The sequence below is a fragment of the Catharus ustulatus genome, chromosome 37, assembly GCF_009819885.2.
Source record: "Catharus ustulatus isolate bCatUst1 chromosome 37, bCatUst1.pri.v2, whole genome shotgun sequence".
In the NCBI taxonomy this organism is placed as follows: Eukaryota; Metazoa; Chordata; class Aves; order Passeriformes; family Turdidae; genus Catharus; species Catharus ustulatus.
The window spans coordinates 685,086-704,424 of record NC_046257.1 but is presented as its reverse complement, the minus strand read 5'-3'; the positions used below and the strand labels follow the sequence as shown (position 1 = coordinate 704,424).

The 19,339-nt window shown below is 57.1% G+C and overlaps 2 protein-coding genes across 2 annotated transcripts; both read left to right on the top strand.

Moving 5' to 3' along the window:
• Positions 1–2,464: 2,464 nt before the first annotated feature.
• Positions 2,465–10,315, top strand: WRAP53 (WD repeat containing antisense to TP53; the record flags this gene model as incomplete). Its single annotated transcript, XM_033084253.1, has 11 exons — positions 2,465–2,507; positions 2,645–2,714; positions 2,826–2,924; positions 3,564–3,672; positions 4,451–4,539; positions 5,302–5,392; positions 6,719–6,851; positions 7,317–7,525; positions 7,881–7,984; positions 8,885–9,028; positions 10,108–10,315. Coding segments are annotated over exons 1-11 (1,278 nt in total), but the record flags the coding sequence as incomplete, so codon positions are not given.
• Positions 10,316–12,080: 1,765 nt separating this feature from the next.
• On the top strand, positions 12,081–16,831 carry EFNB3 (ephrin B3). The gene is made up of 5 exons (XM_033084252.1): positions 12,081–12,205; positions 15,346–15,623; positions 16,283–16,375; positions 16,444–16,482; positions 16,560–16,831. Exons 1-5 carry the CDS (start codon positions 12,108–12,110, stop codon positions 16,829–16,831), a joined length of 780 nt encoding a protein of 259 aa, XP_032940143.1. The 5' UTR covers positions 12,081–12,107.
• Positions 16,832–19,339: the final 2,508 nt, after the last annotated feature.

The window sequence follows — 19,339 nt, the reverse complement described above, 5'->3', positions numbered from 1 at the left end:
CCCACATCAATATTGGATTGGAGTTGTCACCCCAAAAAAAACCCCAAATCTGTTTGGGGACGGGGTTGTTGTCACCCCAAAAAAATCCCACATCAATATTGGCTTGGGATTGTTGTCAACCCAAAAAAAACCCAAATCTGTTTGGGGACGGGGTTGTTGTCAACCCAAAAAAAACCCCCAGTCGATATTGGGTTGGAGTTGTCACCCCAAAAAAAGCCCACATCAATATTGGCTTGGGGTTGTTGTCACCCCAAAAAAACCCCAAATCAGTATGGGATTGGGGTTGTGGTCAACACAAAAAAAGCCCCACATCAATATTGGATTTGGGTTGTTGTCACCCCAAAAAAAAACCCAAATCAATATTGGATTTGGGTTGTTGTCAACCCCCCAAAGAATCCCAAATCAATACTGGATTGGGGTTGTTGTCACCCCAAAAAAACCCCAAATCTGTGTGGGGACAGGGTTGTTGTCACCCCAAAAAACCTCCACATCAATATTGGCTTGGGGTTGTTGTCACCCCAAAAAAACCCACATCAGTGTTGGGTTGGGGTTGTTGTCAACCTCCCAAAAAACCCCAGATCAATATGGAATTGGGGTTGTCAACCCAAAAAATCCCCACATCAATATGGGATTGGGGTTGTTGTCAACCTCCCAAAAAACAACCCGTCAATATTGTATCGAGGTTGTTGTCACCTCAAAAACCCCACATCAGTTGGATTGGGGTTGTTGTCACCCAAAAAAAAAACCCCAAATCAGTGTGGGGACAGGGTTGTTGTCACCCCAAAAAAACCTCCACATCAATATTGGCTTGGGGTTGTTGTCAACCTCCCAAAGAATCCCAAATCAAAATTGGACTGGGGTTGTCAGCCCAAAAAAAAACCCCATATCAATATTGGATTGGGGTTGTTGTCACCCCAAAAAAAACCCCGTTGTCACCCGAAAAAAAACCCCACATCAGTATTGGATTGGGGTTGTCACCCCAAAAAAAACCCCAAATCTGTGTAGGGACGGGGTTGTTGTCACCCCAAAACCAACTCCCAGGCCATGGGGGTAACTCCCACAGTGATTTGGGATTGGGGTTGTTGTCACCCCCAAAAAACAACCCATCAATATGGGATTGGGGTTGTTGTCACCCCCAAACCCCCCGCAGGCCGAGGGGGTGACCCCAAAGTTGATTTGGGATCGGGGTTGTTGTCACCCCCCAAAAACCCCACACTGATACGGGGTTGGGGGTGTCACCCCCTGAACCCCCAAATTCTAACGGGGTCGGGGTTGTTGTCACCCCCAATCCCCCTCAGGCCGAGGGGGTGACCCCAAAATTGACCCAGGAACGGTGACGTCACCCCCACACTGAAATGGGGTCGAGGGTGTCACCCCCCAAAACCTCTCCAGCTGTGGGGTGGCCCCCAAATTTCTGTGGGATCGTCACCCCCCCAAACCCTTGGGGTGACCCCAATTCCCAATGGCACCCCCAAATTGATTTGGGATCGGGGTTGTTGTCACCCCCAAAAGTCCCCACAGAAATTTGGGGTGACCCTGAAATTGGGGTGACACCAAAGGGTGGTGATGGCAAAATTCGGGGTGACCCCTAAATTTGGGGTCACCCCCAAAGTTGGAGACACCCTCGGGTTTGGGGGGGAACCCCAAAATTGAACCTGACCCCCCCCAAACCGAGGCTGACCCCTAAATTGGGGTGAAACCTTCAAAACTGGGGGGTTGATCCCCAAACCGGGCTCGGACCCTTAAATTTGGGGTGACCCCCAAGTCGAGGGTGACCCCCCCCAATTGGGGTGGGGGAGGGGCAGGCGTGGGAGCCCCCCCTGATTTTGGGGGGCCCGTGGGGGGGAGGGGTTGTAATTTATGGATTTATGGGGTTTGTTCGTTAATGGGGACGGGGGGTGGGGGGTGCTCGGTGGCGGTTTTGGGGGTTCGGGGGTTTTGGGGTCCTTTACCCCTCCCCCCCCCTCTTTGTTTTGCTGTTTTCACTTTTGGGGTTCTTGGGGGTGGGGGGAGGGGAAGCAGATTTTGGGGAATTTCGAGTTTTGGGGGAAATCAATAAAAGTTTTACTGATTTTCACCTGTGTCTGTTTTTTGTGGGGGGAGGGACAAGGGAGGGGACACCCCCAAACTCTCAGGTGACGTTTTGGGGTGTCCCAGGTCCCTCTGAACCCTTTCAATCCCATTTCGGAGTGTCCCAGGTCCCTCTGAACCCCTTTGATCCCATTTTGGGGTGTCCCAGCTCCCCCCAAACCCCTTTTTGGGGCCCATTTTGGGGCCGATTTTGGGGTCTCATTTCGCTGTCCCCAAATCACGTGAGTCCCCTTTTGGCGGGAAACGCCTAAACCCCGCCCACAGAGGGAGGAGCCATTCACAGCCCGCCCCATCCCATATACGGCAATGAGGGCGTGGCCATCAAAGCACGCATGCGCCGAGGGGCGTGGCCAATAAAGCGTGCGGACGCTGAGGGGCGTGGCCTCGCAGTGTCATGGCGGCGCCCATGGCGGACGGTTCGTGAGGGGCGCGGATGGCCCGGGAGATTTTGGGGGGATTTGTGGGGATTTTGGGGGATTTTGGTGGATTTGGGGACCCCCTTGGGGGTGACGTGAGTGGGGACGGAGTTCTGACCTCTCCCCTCCCCCCGCAGCCCCTCAGGGGGTCCCCGAATCCCCCGGGACCCCTCAGGACGCGGCCCCGGAGGAGCCCGAGGCGTTCGAGTGAGTTTCTGAGGGGAAATTTTTTTGGGGTTGGGATTTTTGGGGGGGTCTGTGACTCCCTGCGGGGGTTTGGGGTTTTGGGGGGGCTCTGACACCCCTTTTTCTCCTCAGGATTTTCCCGTTCGAGCTGAGCCGCGCCCCCCGCCCGGTTTGGGGCGCTCGGGAGGAATTCGCGCGGCGCCCCGAAAATTTCCTGCGAGGCTGCAAATGGTGAGAGATCCCCAAAAAACCTTACTAAATCACCCCAAAAAACTCTCCTTAAGTCACCCCAAAACCTCCCTAAATCACTCCAAAAATCCTCCCTAAATCATCCCAAAGTCTTCCTAAATCACTCCAAAAAACCTCTCTAAATCACCCTAAAAACTCGCTAAATCACCCCAAAAAACTCTCAAGTCACCCGAAAGCTTCCCAAAATCCCCCCAAAAAACTCTCCCTAAATCACCCAAAACCTCCCTAAATAATCCCAAAACCTCCCTAAGTCAACTCAAAAAATTCTCCCTAAATCACCTCAAAAAACTCTCCCTAAATCATCCCAAAACCTCCCCAAATCACCCCAAAATCTCCCTAAATCACCCCAAAAAACCTCCCTAAATCACCCCAAAACCTCCCCAAATCACCCCAAAACCTCCCTTAAAAACACCCCAAAAAACTTCCCTAAATCACCCCAAAAAACCTTCCTAAATCATCCCATTTTGGGGTCCCCAGGGGACACTTTGGGGTCCCTCAGGGGACATTTTGGTGTCCCCAGGGGGTGACAATGGGGTGTCCCCTCAGGGGATATTTTGGGGTCCCTCAGGGGACATTTTGGTGTCCCCAGGGGGTGACAATGATGTGTCCCCCCCTCCCCAGGGCCCCCGACGGCTCCTGTGTCCTGACCTGCAGCAACGACAACGCCCTGAGGATCTTCGACCTCCCCCTGCCCGCGGGACCCCCCCCGGGACCCCCCCTGCCCGAGCTGGTGCGTGAGGGGTGGGAGGGGGGGTCACTATGGGGGTCCTGGGGGGATTTGGGGGGGTCTAGAGTGGGTTTGGGTCACTGGGGCGGGGGTTGGGGGGTCTGGGGGACACTGGGGGCGTCACTGTGGGTCTCTGTAGGGTCTCAGGGGTCACTCCAGGGGTCTCTGGGGTCATTGTGGTCACTCTGGGTCACTCTGGGAGTCTCAGGGATGACTCTGGGTCACTCTGGGGTCACTCTGGGTCACTCAGTGGTCACTCTGGGTCACTCTGGGATCACTCTGGGTCACTCTGTGGTCAGTCTGTGGTCACTCTGGGTCACTCCATGGTCACTCTGTGGTCACTCCATGGTCACTCTGGGTCACTCTGGGTGACTCTGTGGTCACTCTGGGTCACTCTGAGTCATTCTCTGGTCACTCTGGGTCACTGTGGGGTCACTCTGTGGTCACTCTGTGGTCATTTGGGGGTCACTCTGGGGTCACTCTGGGTCATTCTCTGGTCACTCTGGTCATTCTCTGGGTCACTCTGTGGTCACGTTGTGGCCACTCTGGGTCACTCTGTGGTCACTTGGGGTCACTCTGTGGTTGTTTTGTGATTACTTGGGGTCACTCTGTGGTCACTCTGGGTCACTCTGTGGTTACTCCGTGGTCACTCCCTGGTCACTCCCTGGTCACTCTGTGGTCACTCTGGGTGACTCTGTGTCACTCTGGGGTCACTCCATGGTCACTCCGTGGTCACTCTGGCGTCACTCACTGGTCACTCTGTGGTCACTCGGGGTTGCAGGCCCCGGCCGTGCAGGTGGCCGAAGGTGACACCATCTACGACTTCACCTGGTACCCCCTGATGGACTCCAGCCAGCCCCCCACCTGCCTGTGAGCTACTGGGAGCACTGGGAGGCACTGGGAGGGGACTGGGAAGGGACTGGGATGTACTGGGAGCACTGGGAATGGACTGGGAGCACTGGGAGGGGACTGGGATGTACTGGGAGGGCACTGGGAATGGGCTGGGAGCACTGGGAGGGGGCTGGGAAACACTGGGAATGGACTGGGAGCACTGGGAGGGACTGGGAAGGACTGGGATGTACTGGGAATGGACTGGGATGTACTGGGAGGCACTGGGACTGTACTGGGAGGGGACTGCAAGGAAAACAGAGGCACTGGGATAAACTGGTTGTTACTGGGAGGACACTGGTTGTTACTGGGATTAACTGGGGGGGTGTAAAGGGAGCAGGGGAAGTTCCTGGGAGGTTGCTACTGGTGTGTACTGGTGTGTACTGGTCCGTGCTGGTCCATACTGGTCTGTACTGGTCCGTACTGGTCTGTACTGGGCAGGATGGTTGCCAGGGGAGGTTCCTGGGAGGTCACCAGTGGTCTGTACTGGTCCATACTGGTCTGTACTGGTGTGTACTGGTCCATACTGGTCTGTACTGGTGTGTACTGGTCCATACTGGTCTGTACTGGTGTATACTGGTCCGTACTGGTCCATACTGGTCTGTACTGGTGTATACTGGTCCATACTGCTCTGTATTGGTCTGTACTGGTCCATGCTGGTGTGTACTGGTCCATGCTGGTGTGTACTGGTCCATACTGGTCCATACTGGTCCGTACTGGTCCGTACTGGTCCGTACTGGGCAGGGTGGCCTCCAGCAGCCGCGACAACCCCGTGCACCTCTGGGACGCCTTCGATGGGACCCTGCGGGGGTCGTTCCGCGCCCACAACCACCTGGTGGGTACTGGGGGAACTGGGAGGGACTGGGGGGAACTGGGAGGGAAAAAGGGCAGCTGAGATGGGGGGAACCCTCAGGGTTTTGGGGTTGGGGACCCCCATGATGTCCTGAGGTTTTTTTGGGGTCCCAAAGATGATTTTGGGGACCCCCAGCCCCTTCAATGGGGAGGGGATTTTGGGTTGGGGACCCCCCTGATGTCCTGAGGTTTTTTTGGGGTCCCAGAGATGATTCTGGGGACCCTTGACCTATTTTATGGGACAGGTTTTGGGGTTGGAGACCCCCGTGATGCCCTGGGGAGGTTTTGGGGTCTCAGAGGTGCCCCAAGGTGTTTGTAGGGACCCCTCACCCCTTTTATTGGAGGGGTTTTGGGGTGTCCCCAGTATCTGGGTGGATTTTGGGGTTTTGGGGTCCCCCCTGATGTCCCAGGATGGATTTTGGGATTGGGGACCCCCCTGATGTCCTGAGGGGTTTTTTGGGGTTTCCTCGGTACCTTTGTGAGGGTTGAGGTTTTGGGGTCCCCCTCTGGTGTCCCAGGATGGGTTTTGGGGACCCCCCTTGATGTCCTGAGGGTCTTTTGGGGTTTCCCCAGTACCTGGGTGGATTTGGGGGTTTTGGACCCAATATCCTGGTGGGTTTTGGGGGTCACAGACACAGTTTTGGGGTTGGGGTCCCCCTCTGATGTCCCAGTGGGTTTTGGGGTCACAGATCCAGTTTTGGGGTCCCCTCCTGATGTCCTGGTGGGTTTTGGGGTCCCCCTCTGGTGTCCCAGGATGGGTTTTGGGGACCCCCCTTGATGTCCTGGGGGTCTTTTGGGGTTTCCCCAGTACCTGGATGGATTTGGGGGTTTTGGACCCGATATCCTGGTGGGTTTTGGGGGTCACAGACTCAGTTTTGGGGTTGGGGTCCCCCCTGATGTCCTGGTGGGTTATGGGGATCCCCCCCCAATATCCTGATGGGTTTTGAGGGTCACAGACTCAGTTTTAGGGTTGGGGTCCCCCCCCAATATCCCAGTGGGGTTTGGGGGTCACAAACATGATTTTGGGGTTGGGGACTCCCTTGATATCTCGGTGGGTTTTGGGGTCACAGACATGATTTTCGGGTTCGGGTCCCCCCCATGATGTTCTGGTGGGTTTTGGGGGTCACAGACAGAGTTTTGGGGTTGGGGTCCCTCTCTGGTGTCCCAGGATGGGTTTTGGGGACGCCCTTGATGTCCTGGGGGTCTTTTGGGGTTTCCCCAGTACCTGGGTGGATTTGGGGGTTTTGGACCCGATATCCCGGTGGGTTTTGGGGGTCACAGACTCAGTTTTGGGGTTGGGGTCCCCCAGGACGAGCCGGTGGCCCCCCACTCTCTGGCCTTCACCCCCGACGGCTCCCGGCTCCTGGGCGGCTTCGACGGCGCCGTGCGAGAATTCCCGACCGAGCGGCCGGGCCGGAGCGGCCTGGAGAGAGCCCTGAAACGTGAGGGGCGGGGCCAAAGGGGCGGGGCCTAAAGGGGAGGGGTCAGGAGAGGGAGGGGCCTAAAGGGGAGGGGTCCAGGGTGGGGCTGGGGTGGTTCCCCCGCCTTTATTTGGGGAAAAATTGGGATTTTGAGGGGAGGATTGGGAGTAAAGGGGGCGGGGCCTAGAGGGAAAGGGGTGGAGCCTAAAGGGAAAGGGGCGGGGCCTAAAGGGGTGGGGCTGGGCAGTTCCCCCTCTTTATTTGGGATTTTAATAGGGGTAAAGGGGTGGGGCTTAAATAGATGGGATTAATTACCTCTGTTTTGGGAGAAAGGGGTGTGGCTTAGCTGGGTGGGGTTAAAGGGGAGGAGCCATTGAGGGTGTGGCTCAGGGCTTAAATGGGGGCGTGGCTTTGGGTGTGCTCCAATGGAAGATTGGGTGGAGTCCAAGAGGGCGTGGCCTCACCTTTGTCTCCACCCCCTTTCAGAGGGCGGGCAGGGCCAGCGAGGCCTGATTGGCTGCCTGGCCTTCAGCCCCAGCCAATCGCTGTTCGCCGCCGGCTCCTATGGGCGGAGCCTGGGGCTGTACCCGCTGGAAGGGGGCGGGGCCGTGGCGCTCTGGCCCCGCCTCCCGGCCGCGCCCACTCACCTGCGCTTCAGCCCCTGCGGGACTCACCTGTACGCGGGGGGCAGGAAGGTGGGTGTGGCTTTGGGGCGTGGTTTAGGTGGGTGTGGCTTGGGTGGACGTGGCCTCAGTGCTGAGGGCGTGGCTTTAGGGGTGGGGTTTGGGTGGCACCCATTATGGTGGGTGTGGCTTTGTGGGCGTGGTTTATGGGGTGGGCGTGGCCTATAGATGGTTTTGGGGGTGTGGCCTCAGTGCTGTGGGCGTGGCACCCCAAACTGGGCGTGGCTTTAGGGTGGGGTTTAGGTGTCACCCATTATGGTGGGTGGGGCTTTGTGGGCGTGGTTTATGGGCTGGAGGTTATTTGATCATTTTGGGGGCGTGGCTTCATGCCTGATGGGCGTGTCCCTTGCTGGCCCCGCCCCCCCAGGACTGCCACATCCTGTGCTGGGACCTTCGTGTCCCCGACCGTCCCCTCCTGGCGCTGCCGCGGCGCGTGGCCACCAACCAGCGCGTGACCTTCGACCTCGACCCGTGAGTGACCCCTCCCCAAAAAACTGGGGCAGCTCTGGGGGGTCCTGAACACCTGGGGCACCTTTTGAGGGGAATTTTTGGGGGGTCCTGGACACTTGGGGCACCTTTTGGGGGCATCATGGACACCTGGGGCACCTTTTGAAGAGACTTCTGGGGGTCCTGAACCCCTGAACCTTCTTTTGAAGGAATTTTTGGGATCCACGACACCTGGGTCACATTTGAGGGGAATTTTTGGGGGGTCCTGAACACCTGGGTCACCTTTTGAAGGAATTTTTGGGGGGTCAGGGACAGCTGGGTCACCTTTTGAGGGAATTTTGGGGTCCTGAACACTTGGGTCACATTTGAGGGGAATTTTGGGGTCCAGGAAGAGTGGGTCACATTTTTAGAGGAGATTTTTGAGATCCAGCACACTTGGAGCTTCTTTTGAAGGAATTTTTGGGTCACTTTTTAGAGGGAATATTTGGGATCCTGAACACCTGGGTCACCTTTTGAAGGAATTTTGGGATCCACGACACCTGGGTCACATTTGAGGGGAATTTTTGGGGGGTCCTGAACACCTGGGTCACCTTTTGAAGGAATTTTTGGGGGGTCAGGGACAGCTGGGTCACATTTGAGGGGAATTTTGGGGTCAGGGACACCTGGGTCACCTTTTGAAGGAATTTTTGGGGTCTCAGGGACACCTGGGTCACCTTTTGAAGGAATTTTTGGGGTCTCAGGGACACCTGGGTCACCTTTTAGAGGGAATATTTGGGGTCCTGAACACCTGGGTCACTTTTTAGAGGGAATTTTGGGGTCCTGAACACTTGGGTCACCTTTTGAGGAGAATTTTGGGGTTCCCAAACCCCTGGCTCCCATTTTTGGGGAGCTCTGGTTGACCCCTGTGTCTCATCCCCCCCCCAGCTCGGGGCAGTTCCTGGTCAGCGGTGACACCGACGGCTTTGTCACCGTCTGGGACACCCTGACCCCCCCTGGGGCTGGGGACCCCCCCGAGCTGCCCCCCCTGCTTCGCTTCCGCGCCCTCCGCGACTGCGTCAACGGCACCAGGTAACAAATCCCCAAAAAATGGGGATCCCCCCCTCAAAATCCCCCCAAAAAATCTGGGAATCACACCCAAATATCTGGGATTTACCCCCCTAAAAAACTGGGGCCACCCCAAACACCTGAGACCCCCCAAAATATTCCCCAGATTTTCACCTTGGTCACCCCAAACTCCTCAGGTTGTTCTGTTAAGGTTTTACTCCAAATCTGTTCAAATTTTCCTAAATTTCATCCCAAATCTCTGCCCTAAATTTGCATTCCAACCCTCTCAAATTTCCACCCCAAATCATCACCAAAATCCCCCAAATTTCTACCCCAAACTCAACTAAGTTCCCCAAATTTCCCTCACAATTTTCACCCCAAATCCCCAAAATTTTCACTCAAATCCCCCCAATTTTCATCCCAAATCCCCCACATTTTGACCCCAAATTTCCCAAATTTTTACCCCAAATCCCCCAAATTTTTTACCCTAAGTCCCCAAATTTTCACCGCAATCCCCCAAATTTCCACCCCAAATTCCTCAATTTTTTATCCCAAATTTCCACCCCAAATCCCCCAGATTTTCACCCCAAATTCCTCAGTTTATCATCCCAAATTTTCACTCCGAATCCCAAAAATTTTCACCCCAAATACCCCCAATTTTCACCCCAAATTCCTCAGTTTTTCATCCCAAATTTTCACCACAATCCCCCCAATTTTTCCCCAAATCCCCCAAATTTTCACCCCAAATTCCTCAGTTTTTCACCCCAAATCCCCCAAATTTCCACCCCAAATTCCTCAGTTTATCATCCCAAATTTTCACCCCAAATGCCCAAATTTTCACCCCAAATCCCCAAAACTTTCACCCCAAATCTCCCAGTTTTTCACCCCAAATTCCTCAGTTTTTCATCCCAAATTTTCACCCCAAATCCCCAAACTTTTCACCCCAAATTCCCCCCAATTTCCACCCCAAATCTCCCACATTTTCACCCCAAACCCCCCAGATTTTCACCCCGAATTCCTCAGTTTATCATCCCAAATTTCCCCCCAAATCCCCCCAATTTTCACCCCAAATCCCCAAAATTTCCATCCCAAATTTCTCCCAGCCTCCACCCCTGGCTGCCCCTCCTGGCCACGGCCTCGGGCCAGCGGCTCTTCCCGGCGCCGTGGGACAGCGACAGCGAGGAGGGGACAGAGGAGGGGCCAGCGCCAGGAGGGGACATCCGGCTGCAGCTCTGGTGGTGGGGACCCGACGGCCCCGGGGACAGCGGGAGCGGGGACTGTCACCAGCCTGGGGACAATGAGAGTGGTGACTGTCACCTCCCTGGGGACAGCGGGACTGGAGACTGTCACCAACCTGGGGACACTGAGTGTCACCTCCCTGGGGACACCAGGACCAGCGATTGTCACCTCCCTGGGGACAACGGGACTGGAGACTGTCACCAACCTGGGGACAGCAGGACCAGCGATTGTCACCTCCCTGGGGACACTGAGAGTGGCCATTGTCACCTCCCTGGGGACAGTGGGAGTGGAGACTGTCACCAACCTGGGGACACCGAGAGTGGTGACTGTCACCAACCTGGGGACAGCAGGACCAGCGATTGTCATCTCCCTGGGGACGCTGAGAGTGGTGATTGTCACATCCCTGGGGAGACTGAGAGTGGCAATTGTCACCTCCCTGGGGACACTGAGTGTCACCTCTGGGGACACCCGAACCGGCCATTGTCACCTCCCTGGTGACAACCCTTATTGTCACCTCCCTGGGGACACTGGAATCGGCTGTTGTCATCGCTCTGGGGACACCGGAATCAGCAATTGTCACCCCCATGAGGACGGCAGGACTGGTGGCTGTCACTTCCCTGGGGACACTGAGTGTCACCTCTCTGGGGACACTGGGACCAACTATTGTCACCTCCCTGGGGACACTGAGTGTCACCTCCCTGGGGATGGCAGGACTGGTGACTGTCACCTCTCTGGGGACACTGAGACTGGCGACTGTCACCTCTCTTGAGGACACCAATTGTCACCTCCCTGGGGACACCTGATCCAGCCATTGTCACCCCCTTGGGAACAGCAGGACCAGCGATTGTCGCCTCACTGGGGACATAATTGTCACCCACATGACTGGCAGTTGTCACCTCTTTGAGGACATCAAGTGTCACTTCCTTGGGGACAACACCCAGGGACACGAAGAGCACAGACACCGCGTGTCACCGTCCTGGTGGCACCGAGTGTCACCTGTCTGGGGACACCGGGATCAGCCACCCCGCCTCTGCCAGCGGTGACACCTCTGGGGACGCCGGTTGTCACCCACCCCAGGGACAGTGACTGTCACCTTTAGGGGCCGCAAATGTCACCCTGGGGACCCCAGGTGTCACCCCCAGGTCCTGGTTGTACTAAAGATGTGATTGTCACCCTCTGTCACCCCTGTGGGCTGTCCCCGGACAGAGGTGTGGCCAAATCTGCCCCGCCCCCTCAGGGGTCCCCACCCTCCAATTCCGGCGTTGCCCCTTTAAGAGCCCCCCCCCAAGGGGGCGGGGTCTGTTCCTAAGCAGCTTCACTGTCACCATGGCAACAGGGAGGGTGTGATGTCACCGTGGAGGTTGTGTGGCCACGCCCATCCACGTGACCACGCCCACAGCACGATCAGCTCAGTGGGTGTGGCCACATTACCCTCTGACCACGCCCCCTTTAAGTGTTAACCCACGGTGGTTATTCCTAAGCCACACCCACAATAACCACACCCACTCCAGGCCACACCCCCTCGCCAAAGCCACAAATTTTTAAATTTTCAAGCCACACCCACTCCCCTGGCTCTCACAAACCACGCCCCCACGACCACACCCATCCGCGACCACGCCCCTTTAATTATCCACATTATTAACCACACCCGAGGCCCCGCCCTGTTCAAAACCACGCCCCCATTGGCCACGCCCCTCCTAAGCCCCGCCCCCCGCAGCCGGCGCGGTCGCAGCCGGGGCGGCCCCGCGGGGACCCGGGTTCGAGTCCGGGCCGGGCCGGGGGTCCTGGCGGGGGTCGGGGCCGGGGTCGCAGCCCCCTCCCGAGGCGGGGCCGGGGTCGGAGCCCCCTCCCCAGGCCGGGGGCCATGGCGGGGCGAGCGGCGGCGCTGCTGGTGGCCGTGCTGGGCGCGGGAGCGGCGGGACTGAGCCTGGAGCCCGTGGTTTGGCACACGGGGAACCGCCGGTGAGCGGGGGGGGCACCGGGGAGGGGGGAGTGGGGGGGATTGGGGGGTTCAGAGGGTTTGGAGGGGATTGGGGGGTTCAGAGGGTTTGGGGGGACACTGAGGGGGCTGGATGGGATTGGGGGGTTCAGAGGGTTTGGGGAGGATTGGGGGGTGCAGAGGGTTTGGGGGGGCTGGAGGGGGTCGGGGAGTTCAGAGGGTTTGGGGGGACACTGAGGGGGCTGGATGGGATTGGGGGTTCAGAGGGTTTGGGGGATTGGGGAGTTCAGAGGGTTTGGGGGCACCGGGGAGGGGGGATTGGGGGGTTCAGAGGGTTTGGGGGCCTGGAGGGGGTCGGGGGATTCAGATGGTTTGGGGGAGCTGGAGGGGGTTGGGGGGTTCAGAGGGTTTGGGAGGGCTGAAGGGGATTGGGGGGTTCAGAGGGTTTGGGGAGGATTGGGGGGTTCAGAGGGTTTGGGGAGCTGGAGGGGATTAGGGGGTGCAAAGGGTTTGGGGGGCTGGAGGGGGTTGTGGAGTTAAGAGGGTTTGGGGGGCCTGGAGAGGATTGGGGAGTTCAGAGGGTTTGGGGGGGCCTGGAGGGGGTCGGGGAGTTCTGAGGGTTTGGGGGACACTGGGGGGGCTGGATGGGATTGGGGGGTTCAGAGGGTTTGGGGAGGACTAGGGGGTTCAGAGGGTTTGGGGGTTTCAGAGGGGATTGGGGAGTCCAGAGGGTTTAGGGGTACCAGAGAGGCTGGATGGTTTTGGGGGGTTCAGAGGGTTTGGGGGGGCTGGAGGGGCTGGATGGGGTTGGGGGGTTCAGAGGGATTGGGGGGCACTGGGGGCTCTGAGGGGATTTGTGGGTCTGGGGGTGTCTTTAGGATATTGGGGGGATCTGAGGGATTTTTGGAGGTCTTGAGGGACTGAGACACTTGAAGGGTCTGGGGGGGCCTGTGGGGATTGGGGGTTCTGGGGGGGTTGGAGCGTTGTTGATGGATGGGGAGGGGGCTTGGGAGGATTGAGGGGATCTTGGGGGTCTGAAAATGGGGGGGCAGAGGGGAGGGGGAGTCTTGAGAGACTGGGGGGTGGTGAGAAGATTTGGGGGGGTCTTGTCACCCCCTTCTTGTCAACCCAAGGGATGGGGACATGGGGGGTTGGGGGGTGACACTGAGCGGGTGACACCGGCAGGGGGTGGCACACGGAGGGGGACACCGGGGGAAGGGGTGACACCGTGTGTGTGATACTGCAGGGGTGACACGAGCGAGCGGTGCCGTGACTGTGGGTGACAGCGTGTGTGTGACATTGTGTGACACCACGGGTGACAACGTGTGTGTGACAACATGAGTGACAGCGTGTGTGTGACATTGTGTGACACTGTGAGTGACACCTGTTGCGTGTAGCACCGAATGTGACACTATGACACCCTGAGTGTGACAATGTGACACTGTGACAGTGTGTGTGACACTGTGTGACACCCTAACTCTGTGACACTGTGATTGACACCCTGTGACAATGACTGACAGTGTGACAGTGTGTGTGACACTGGGTGACACCCTGTGACAGTGTGTGTGACACCGTGTGACAACTGGGTGACACTGTGTGTGTGTGACACTGTGACAGTAACTGTGACACTCGGTCTGACAATGTGACAGTGTGTGTGACTCTGTGTGTGACACTGGGTGACACTCTGGGTGTGTGACACGCTGACAGCCACAGTCCCACGCTGTCACCCCCCTCGGGTGCCCCCGGCCCCGGGTCCCCCCTGCTGCGTCCCCTCCCCCCCCCAGACCCCCCACAGAGCGGGTGGGGGAGGGGCAGCGGCGCCGTTCCCACGGTGACAACAATGGCTGCCCAACCCTGCGGGGGCGCCTGACGGGGGTGTCACTGTGATGGGGGTGTCACCGAGATGGAGGTGTCACCGTGATGGGGGTGTCACTAAGACAGGGGAGTCACTGTGATGGGGGTGACACTGAGACAGGGATGTCACCGTGATAGAGGTGTCACTGTCACAGTGTCACACACACACTGTCACACAGAGTATCACGGTGTCACACACAGTGTCACATACACAGTGTCACACACAGTGTCACACTCACAGTGTCACATTGTCACACACAGTGTCTCACACATGGTGTCATAGTGTCACACACAGTGTCACCGTGTCCCTGCAGGTTTCTGGACGACGGTGGCTACGTGCTGTACCCGCAGTATCACACACAGTGTCACATTGTCACACACAGTGTCACACCCAGTGTCACATACAGTGTCACAATGTCACACACATAGTGTCACACACAGTGTCACCATGTCCTGGAGGACGGTGGTTACGTCCTGTACCCACAGTGTCACACACACAATGTCACACACACACAGTGTCACTGTGTCCCCGCAGGTTCCTGGACAACGGTGGCTACGTCCTGTACCCGCAGTGTCACACACAGTGTCACACATGCACAGTGTCACATTGTCACAAACAGTGTCACATACAGTGTCACAATGTCACACACATAGTGTCACTCACAGTGTCACCATGTCCTGGATGACGGTGGCTACGTTCTGTACCCGCAGTGTCACACACTCACAGTGTCACCGTGTCCCCGCAGGTTCCTGGACGACGGTGGCTATGTCCTGTACCCACAGTGTCACACACACACAGTGTCACACACACATAATGTCACAATGTCACACACACGGTGTCACATTGTCACACACAGTGTCACCGTGTCCCCGCCGGTTCCTGGAGGACGGTGGTTATGTCCTGTACCCGCAGTGTCACACACAGTGTCACACACAATGTCACAGTGTCACACACAGTGTCACACACGCACAGTGTCACACACACATAATGTCACATTGTCACACAGTGTCACCGTTTCCCCGCAGGTTCCTGGAGGACGGTGGCTATGTGCTGTACCCACAGTGTCACACACACACAGTGTCACACACGCACATCACACACATTGTCACACACAGTGTCACCATGTCCCCGCAGGTTCCTGGACGACGGTGGCTACGTCCTGTACCCTCAGTGTCACACACATTGTCACACAGTGTCACCGTGTCCCCGCAGGTTCCTGGACGACGGTGGCTGTGTCCTGTACCCGCAGTGTCACACACAGTGTCACAGTGTCACACACAATGTCACAGTGTCACCGTGTCCCCGCAGGTTCCTGGAGGACGGTGGCTACGTGCTGTACCCTCAGATCGGCGACCGCCTGGACCTGGTGTGCCCGGGGGGCGCGGGGGCGGCGCAGTACGAGTACTACAAGCTGTACCTGGTGGGGGGGGCGCAGGCGCGGCGCTGCCAGGTGCCCCCCGCCCCCACCCTGCTGCTCACCTGCGACCGCCCCCAGCGCGACGTGCGCTTCACCATCAAGTTCCAGGAGTTCAGCCCCAACCTCTGGGGACACGAGTTCCGCCGCCAGCACGACTATTACATCATCAGTGAGCCGTGATGTCATCACCTGGGGGCGGGGTCATTGGGGGGGTGATGTCATCGGGAGGGGATGAGAGCTTGGGGGGGTGGGGTTGTTGTGAGGGTGTGGTGGTGACGTCATCAGGGTGGTGGTGACGTCATCAGGGTGGTGATGTCATCAGGGAGGACGGTGATGTCATTTTAAGGGGTGGTGATGTCATCAGGGAGGGGCCAGCTGTAAGGGGGCGTTTCAGGGGGTCTTGGGGCTGTTTCGTCATCAGGGTGACGTCATCAGGGTGGTGATGTCATCAGGGAGGGGTTGGAGGGTCTGAGGGTGTTTTGGGGGAGGTCTTGGGGCTCTTTTGTCATCAGGGTGTGATGTCACCGGGGGTGATGTCATAGGAAGCATGGGTTGGTGATGTCATCAGGGGTTGGTGATGTCATCAGAGATGTGTTGCCGTGGGGAGGTGACAGTGGTGTGATGTCATTGTGACGTCATTGCTCTCCCTGTGATGTCATCGGTGAGGCTGTGACATCACCATGGTGGGCAATGACGTCACAGGGCAGCTGTCACCAGGGTGTGACATCACCGGATGACATGAAGAGGAGGGTGTGACTGGGCTGTGACGTCACGGGGTGTTACGATACGTGTGATGACGTCACTGATGACGTCACGGTGTCCCCACAGCCACCTCGGACGGGACCCCCGAGGGGCTGGAGAATCGCCAGGGCGGGGCCTGCCTGACCCGGGCCATGAGGGTCACCCTGCGCGTGGGACAGCGTGAGTGACCCCTCCCCCACCCCGCCCCTCCCCCCCCTTCACCTCTCACCCTCCCCTCCCCCCCCCAGGCCCCGGGGCGGAGCCGCTGCCGGACGAGGATGGAACAGGTAAAAGGGGGAGGGGCAGTGGGGGCGGGGCTTTGCCCACCTGAAGCCCCTCCCCCTGACTCCTCCCCCTTTCCCAGGTTCAGCCAATCAGACGAGCCCGCCCGGGCCGGGCCCTCCCCCCGCGCGCGGGGGGGCGGTGCTGGGGGGCGCGGGGGGAGGGGCGGCGCTGCTGGCGCTGGTGGGGGCGGGGGGGGCCCTGTGGTGGCGGCGGCGCCCCCGGAGACCCCCGAAAACCCCGCGGGGTGGGGGAGGGGCGGGGGCACGGCCCCGCCCCCACGGCCCCGCCCACCCCCTGCGCGAGCTGCCCCTCCCCCCCACCGCCCCTCCCCCCGCCTATTACAAGGTATGAGAGGGGGGAGGGGCGGGACCCCGAAACAGGGGAGACCCCCCCAAAATATGGAGGGACACGCCCCGCCCTGAAGCTCCGCCCCCTTGGGGCAAAGGGGAATGAAGGACCCCAAAAAATGGAAGAATTTGCCCCAAAATGAAGCCCCAGGCGGGAAGGGGGAGGACCCCGGATGCTGGTGGGCGTGGCCTCATCTGTGGGGAGGGGCTTAGCCGGGAGGCGTGGCCTGAACGGGGCGGGGTCACTAAAAGGGTGTGGCCTGTCCCATATATGGTGCTGTCTAGGGCGTGGGTAACCAAATGTGGGCGTGGCTTTACCTGGGGGGCGGAGCTTTGCCAGCGTTGAGGCGTCACCCCCGGGAAAGGGGCGGGGCTTGCTCCTGCCTCCCTCCCATTGGCCACGATGAAGCCCCGCCCACAGAAAGGGGTGGGATCTTTGGCCACACCCCTACGGGAAAAGTGGGCGGAGCTTTCCCAGCACAGCAACACGGCCCAGCGGATGAACCGGAAGTGATGTCATGGCGACAGAGAGGCGGGGCTTGCAGTGTGACGTTGCGCGTGGGGGCGGGGCCGGGCCGTGCCGATGCTGCTGATTAGACGGTTTTGTGCAATTGGCTCCGCCCCTTCCTGTCAATCAAACGGGGGTGGGCGGGGCTTGGGAGGAGGGGGTTGGCGCCCCCTGGTGGTTTGGGAGCTGGCGGGGGGAGGGCCCTAAATCTTGGTTTTTTTTCCACCTAAAACCCAACATTTTCCCTTTTTGGGGCCAAATCCCTCATTTTTGGGATCCGAAAGTTCATTTTTTAGGTCAACCCCCATCGTTAACCAAAATCCTCAACTTTAGGGTCCCAAATCCGTATTTTAGAGCAAATTGGTCATTTCTAGCATCAAACTCTCCTTTTTAACAACCTGAACCTTCATTTTTAGGGTCCAAACTTCCATTTATAGGGTTCCAAAGCATCATTTTAAAAAGTTAAAGACTCATTTTGGGGATAAATTCCCAATTCCTGCATTCAAAACACGTTTTTAGCTCCAAATTTAGTTACTATGTTTAACAGGGTTTATTTTCAGCTAAAAGTCTCAAAATTATAAGTTAAAATCTGCATTTTTAGTGTTTGAAGGCTCATTTTGGAGTCCAAACCCATATTTCTGGAGTTAAAAATATTAATTTAACGTCCAAATCTGCATTTTCCCTCATTTTGGAGGCCAAAAGTCATTTTTTAGGAGCAAACCTCCTGGTTTTGGGTTTAAACCCCTCTTTTGGGCAAGAAAAATCTGATTTTTGGGCTCTCAAACATAAATTTTAAGGCCAAAAGTCTCATTTGAGTCTAAATTCTTCACTTATAGGATCTAAAATTCCACTTTTGGGTCTGAACCTGCAATTTCAGGGTCCATTCCCTCCCTAAAGTTAAACCCCCACATTTTTAGACCCTATTTTCAGGACAAAATCCTCATTTTTTAGACCAAAAGCTTTATTTTGGGATCCAAATTCTCATTTAAATGCCCACACATGATATTTCGAGGAGTGGAAAACCTCATTTTTAGAGCCTAATTCCTCATTTTTAGGACCAAACACTTCATTTTTGGGACCAAATGCTTCTTTTTTCAGTCCGAAACCCTTTTTGGCGGCTACAAAATTATGACTTTTTAGGCCAAACTCCCATTTTTTGGAGCAAAAATCTCATTTTTGTGGGTTCAAATGCCATTTATAGGCCGAAAGTCTCGTATTTAAGCCCACCTGCCTCAATTTTAGATCTAAAATTTTCAATTTTAGGCTCAAATTCTGCCTTTTAGAGTCCCCAGCTGCCTTTGCCGATCCCAGCCCTAATTTTTGGGCCATTTTGAGCCGTTTTTGGGTCCAAATTCCCCTTTCCGAGGCCTCCGCCTCCCCCTCCCCTCAGCTCCCGCTGTTGCCATGGCAACGGGCGGGCGCGCCCTGCCGTGACGTCACGGCCGCGCCGACCAATCAGCGCGCGGCCCGGCCGCTGTTGCTGGGGGAGGGTCACGTGAGGGGGGAGGCGGGGGTCACGTGACCTCGTGACAGCCCCTCCGGGGGGTCCTCGTGCGAGGGGTCACGTGACCCAGCGTGGAATTCCCGAATTTCTTCGCGCAAATCCCGAATTTCCCCACAGAAATCCCGAATTTCCACGTCCAAATCCCGAATTTCCTCGTGCACACCCGATTCCCATGTGCAAATCCCTGATTTCCTCGCACAAATCCCGAATTTCCCCACAGAAATCCCAAATTTGCTCTTGCAAACCCGATTTCCGTGTGCAAATCCCCGATTTCCTCGCACAAATCCCAAATTTCTTCGTGCGAATCCAGAATTTCCTCATGCAACTCCCAGTTTTCCCCGTTCCAATCCCAAATTTCCCCACAGAAATCCCGAATTTCCTCGTGCAAACCCCAAATTTCTTCATGCAAACCCCAAATTTCCTTGCACAAATCCCAAATTTCCTTGCACAAATCTCAGAATTCCCAGTGCATAGCCCAAATTTCCTCATGCAAGGCAGAA